Source organism: Theropithecus gelada, chromosome 4 (genome assembly GCF_003255815.1).
Source record: "Theropithecus gelada isolate Dixy chromosome 4, Tgel_1.0, whole genome shotgun sequence".
Classification (NCBI taxonomy): domain Eukaryota; kingdom Metazoa; phylum Chordata; class Mammalia; order Primates; family Cercopithecidae; genus Theropithecus; species Theropithecus gelada.
This window is the reverse complement of record NC_037671.1, coordinates 163,041,802-163,047,801: the sequence shown is the minus strand read 5'-3', so window position 1 is coordinate 163,047,801 and position 6,000 is coordinate 163,041,802. Positions and strand designations below refer to the sequence as shown.

The 6,000-nt window shown below is 43.1% G+C and overlaps 1 protein-coding gene across 1 annotated transcript in view; it reads right to left on the bottom strand.

The window, feature by feature from the left end:
• The window catches only part of ARFGEF3 (ARFGEF family member 3), a 190,815-nt gene that overhangs the window by 19,461 nt on the left and 165,354 nt on the right, over positions 1–6,000 (bottom strand). Inside the window, exons 30-31 of the mRNA XM_025383466.1 lie at positions 3,808–3,910; positions 3,427–3,558 (exon numbers count right to left, since the gene is read on the bottom strand). Of these exons, the coding sequence (XP_025239251.1) occupies positions 3,427–3,558; positions 3,808–3,910 (235 nt within the window). The remainder of the gene's footprint in view (positions 1–3,426; positions 3,559–3,807; positions 3,911–6,000) is intronic.

Genomic DNA, 6,000 nt, shown 5'->3' with positions numbered 1-6,000 from the left:
TATATATTATAATAATATATAATATGTAATATGTAAATATATATTATTGTATATTATAATAATATATAATATATATTATTTATATATTATAATATATAATATATATATCATATATATTATATATATTATATATTATATATATATTATATATATATAGAGAGGATCTCACTCTGTTGTCCAGGCTGGAGTGCAGTGGTGTGATCATGGCTCACTGCAGTCTTGACGTCCTAGGTCAAGTGATCCTCCCACCTTAGTCCCTCGAGTAGCTGGGACCCAGGTGTGCACCACTATGCCCATCTATTTTTTAAACATTTTTTCGTTTTTTTTCAAGTTTTAAGTTTGGGGTCCACGTGCAGTATGTGCAGATTTCTTACATAGGTAAACGTGTGCCATGGTGGTTTGCTGCACAGATCATCCCATCATCCAGGCATTAAGCCCAGCAACCATTAGCTATTCTTCCTGATGCCCTCCCTCCCCCATCCCCCACAGGTTCCCAGTGTGTGTTGTTCTTTGCCATGTGTCCATGCATTCTCATCAATCAGCTCCCACTTATAAGTGAGAACATGCAGTGTTTGGTTTTCTGTCCCTGTGTTAGTTTACTGAGGATAATGGCCTCCAGCTCCATCCATGTTCCTGCAAAGCACATGATCTCATTCCTTTTTATGACTGCATAGTATTCCAGGTACCACATTTTCTTTAGCCAGTCTATCACTTATGGGCATTTAGGTTGATTCCATGTATTTGTTATTGTGAATAGTGCTGCAATGAACATGTATGTGCATGCATCTTTATAACAGAATGATTTATATTCCTTTGGGTATATGCCTACTAATGGGATTTCTGGGTCAAATGGTATTTCTGCCTCTAGGTCTTTGAGGAATCACCACACTGTCTTCCACAATAGTTGAACTAATTTACACTCCCGCCAACAGTGTGAAAGTGTTACTTTTTCTCTACAACCTCACCAGCATCTGTTTTTTGACTTTTACTGATAGCCAATCTGAGTGGCGTGAGATGGTATCTCATGGTGGTTTTGATTTGCATTTCTCTAATGATCAGTGATGTTGAGCTTTTTTCATATGTTTATTGGCCACATGTATGTCTTGTTTTGAGAAGAGTCTGTTCAAGTCCTTTGCCCACTTTTTAATGGAGTTGTTTTTTCCTTGTAAATTTGTTTAAGTTCCTTGTCGATTTCATAGAGATGGAGTCTTACAGTATTGCCTAGGCTGGTCTTGCACTCCTGGGCTCAAGCAGTCCTCCTGCCTTGGCTGCCCAAGGTGCTGGGATTATAGGTGTGAGCCACCATGCCCGGTAAGGTTAGAATACTTTTAAAATATTTTCTTGCAAAATCTTGTAACAATTATCAGATTTTCAAATAATGAGTTATTTTAAGAGTGAATACATAAGGAAAATTTGGGATTCAGGAAGAAATAGAGAAGTATTAAGTATTAAGAAGTGAAAGATTGTCCAGTTGTGGTGGCTCATGCCTATAATCCCAGCACTTTGGGAGGTTGAGGCAGATGGATCACTTGAGGTCAGGAGTTTGAGAACCAGCCTGGCCAACAAGGTGAAACCCCATCTCTGCTAAAAATGCAAAAATTAGCTGGGTGTGGTGGTGCACACCTGTAATCCCAGCTACTCTGGAGGCTGAGGTAGAAGAATCACTTGAACCTGGAGGTAGAGGTTGCTGTGAGCTGAGATCACACCCTGCACTCCAGCCTGGGCAACAGAGCAAGTCTTAAAAACAACAATAACAATAACAACAGCAAGAACAAAAAACAAAACAACAAAACAGAAAAAGAAGTGAACAATTCACTAAACAGTTCTTGCTGTTCTTCTCCATTAATGATCTATTTCAGAAGATTCTCTTGCTGTATGATTGGACAGGGTTGCAGAGACCACTGCAGGCACGCGTGTAAATGCTTTAGCCAGATGTAATAACTGCGTATTTAGAGAAGCTATCCCTTTGGAGGGCCACCTTCTTGGTTTCTCTGTTCTCACTTCTAGCTACACCATTGCTGTAGCAGCCACAATTGCCATGCTGCTAGCAGTGGCTCTTCGTTGCAGCCTTACAACCTTTCTTTCCCAACTTCTGCAGACTGGCCATGGAGGCTTCAGTGGGACATGCTGCCTTCCTTCAGAACCAGCAGAATCATCAAGTCCCAGGTGTTAGGGCATGTGCTCAGCAGAGATGTGTGAGAAACCGAAGGTAGAAGGTTCTTGTCCCACTACCTCAGGATAGCTGAGAAAAGCCCCAAAGAAGCCAGACCTGGCTAAGAAACTTCTCAACTGACTGAGTTCTTTACATGGGTAATCAGGGGATCCCAGATTATCAGTGTGCTAAGAGAAAATTTTATTAAGAATTTAAACAGATCTGGTAGAGAAAAGGGGCCTTGCCTTTTGAGTATAACCTCCAATTCATTTCTTCAAATTTAACTCAAATGTGACAGTTCAATTACATTTGTAAAACTTTAATATTTTAAATACATACCATGCATACACATGCATATGCAAAATAGTTTCTTCATATGAAGACCCAATTTAGACATGTCTGTTGCTATTAAATGATGGAATATTTAGCCAGTCAATGGTTGTTGGGAGTTTAGTCCATTTCCATTTTTCACTACTATGAATAGCATGGTTATGATTATATATGAATTTGGGGATGGCATTTAGCTGGACTGCTGCTGAGAGTCACATCCAGGGTTTCCTAGAGGCAGACTGCCATGTCACTTAGGAGCTTAGGGCATATCTGTAGTTTGTGATACTACTATATTCTTCTGATATTTCTGTGACTCAGTAACCTATTGATTCAACAAAGACCTACTAAACATTTTCTCTAGGCCTGGCTCTAAAAATACCAAGGTAAATATACAGAATGTGTTCTCTACTCCTCAGCAGCTGACAATCAAATTTTGTGACTTCTTAAACGTGTCTCAAGAAGAAAAAGCCATTGGCATATGATGATTCCTGCATGAGTGAATACACTTGAATTTTAATGCTACATTCAACTCAAATGTAGTAAGCAACTTTTAAATGTTAAGTTCTATGTTGTGAATGAAAGATATAAGAAAAAAGCCCAAATAAGTTTGCCATTGTTAGGCACTCATAGTCTAGCAGTTAACAGTAATAGTTAAGCAAATACTTACAGATAGCTCAAGCAAGTTACGTACAAAGGACAGTGATTCTATTTGATCTGGGCACTGGAGGATGCAACAAGCAAGAGATGATGGACAGGAGGTAATGCTGTTGATTGGGTTAATGTCATTCCTGGCAAAGAATGGTACTGGCAAGAGTTGGGAGCAACAAAGTGTATGTCCCTCAGGGAATGAAAGGCAATTTGGTGATGCAAGACCTTGAAGGAAGGTCTCCCAACATGCATTTCAAGTTTCTAGAGGCCCTGAGATCAAAAGCCCCTGCCCTTACCTGCTGGGCCATGGCTCGGATGCGCCAGTACTCGGCCTCGGCACTTGGGGAGGAGGATGGGGCCGCCACCCGCACCTGGCAGCCTTCCCCGCTGAAGCTCTCTGTGCCGCTGTGGAAGCAGCCCAGCAGGTCCTGGGGAGAAATAGCAGATGCTTACTGAGTGCATCCTGGTTCATGGGCCAGGCCCAGTCTTGGATCTGAGATCGTTACTGTGTCTGAGATAAAAGTACTGACCCAGCAACTTCTTTCTCACCCTCTGCAAGATCTAAAGTGAGGCTGCCTGCTCAGAGGAGGCAGAACCCATGTGCCCAACATGATAAGGGATCAGGAGCTAAAGACGGTTAGAACTGCTCCAGGGAGGGCTTCCTCCCAGTGATGTACCTTCACTGGCTTGAGTGTGGCAGAGAACGCATCTTGCAGGGCACAGCAGGCAAGCCTCCACATCTCCTCAGTGAACACAGGGCCTGCTGTCACAAGGACGTATCTGCCAAAAGAAACAAGTTGTTGTTGTTTTTTTTTTTTGAGATGGAGTTTTGCTCTTGTTGCCCAGGATGGAGTGCAATGGCATGATCTTGGCTCACTGCAACCTCCACCTCCTGGGTACAAGCAATTCTCCTGTCTCAGCCTCCTGAGTAGCTGGGATTACAGGCATGTGCCTCCATGCCTGGCTAATTTTATATTTTTAGTAGAGACGGGGTTTCTCCATGTTGGTCAGGCTGGTCTTGAACTCCCAACCTCAGGTGATCCACCCACCTTGGCCTCCCAAAGTGTTGGGATTACAGGTGTGGGCCACCGCACCCGGCCACATAGGAGTCTTGAATTCCATTTTGTTGCCACAAAATTTAGGCCATATGGACTCATGCATAGGTTTATTCTGCAGCTCCCTGCCAAGTCTCCCTGTCTCAACCATCCGGTATTCCATTGTCAAAATACTACTTCCTAAACCATTTTAATATAGAAATATCAATGGATCCCCTCTACAAATAGGCCAATCATTAAGCGTAGACTTGTATGCAAGACTGTATATATTCTGTAGTGATTTCTGGATTCTAGTTCCATTTTCCATCACTCCTCTACAACTAACAAGCAAAACCAAACCCCAAACTCTTATTGTCACTTACAACTCTAATCTCAATGCTATTTTGTTCTTCTGCTTGGAAAGTCCCCACCTCCCCCATGCCTGTCCACCTTAGAGGAGGTGACCAGTGTCATTGCTACAACGAGGTCCTTGCTTCACTGTCACCATTTTTCATGTGACTCGCTCTCCCATGTGCCTGGCTTATTTCACTTAGCATAATAACCTCTAGTCCCTCTATGTTGTTGTAAATGACAGAATCCCCCCCAACTTTTTTGTTTTTTTTTGAGACAGAATCTCGCTCTGTCGCCCAGGCTGGAGTGCAGTGGTGCCATCTCGTCTTACTGCAACCTCTGCCTCCCAGGTTCAAGCAATTCTCCTGCCTCAGTCTCCTGAGTAGCTGGGACTACAGGTGCCCGCCACCACGCTCAGCTAATTTTTGTCTTTTTAGTAGAGACAGGGTTTCAGGCTAGTCTCGAACTCCTGACCTTGTGATCTGCCCGCCTTGGCCTCCCAAAGTGCTGAGAATCCCATTCTTTTTTATGGCTGAATAGTACTCCATTGTGTGTATGTACCACATTTCCTTTATGCATTCATCTATTGACGGACACAGATATGATTTGGCTGTGTCCCCACCAAATATCATCTTGAATTCCCACGTGTTGTGGGAGGGACCCAGTGAGAGGTAACTGAATCGTGGGGCCGGGTCTTCCCCATGCTGTTACAGGGAATAAGTCTCATGAGATCTGATGGTTAAAATGAGTTTTCTCTGAGCCAGGGATATAGTTTCAGTCCAAGTCTGAAAGCCTGAGAAGTGGGAGATGTAAGTATAGTCCAGGGGCAGGAGAAGACTGATGTTCCACCTCAAACAGTCAGGCAGGCAAAGTACCCTCTTACTCGGCCTTTTTGTTCTATTCAGGTCTTCAACTGATTGGACAAGGCCCAGCCACATTACGGAGGGCCATCTGCTTTGCTGTCTCCACCAATTCAAATGTTCTTCTCATCCAGAAACACACCCACAATAATGTTTGGCCAAATGTCTGGGTACCCTGTGGCCCTGAGCAAGCTCTCTCTTTGCCTGCCACTATCCATGTAAGATGTGACTTGCTCCTCCTTGCCTTCCACCATGATTGTGAGGCCTACCCAGCCACGTGGAACTGTAAGTCCATTAAACTCGTTTTTCTTCCCAGTCTTGGGTGTGTCTTTATCAGCAGCACATGAAAATGGACTAATACTGACACTTAGGTTGCTTCCAAATTTTGACTATTGTGAACATGGGAGTGCAGCTATCTCTTCGATATAATTATTTCCTTTATTTTGAGTATATACCCAGCAGTGGGATTGCTGATCATATGATAGCTCTATTTTTAGTTTGAGGAGCCTCCAAACTGTTCTCCATAGTGGTTGTACTAATTTACATTCCCACCAACAGTGTACGAGGGTTCCCTTTTCTCCACATCCTCTCCAGTATTTGTTATTACCTGTCTTTTGGATAAGCT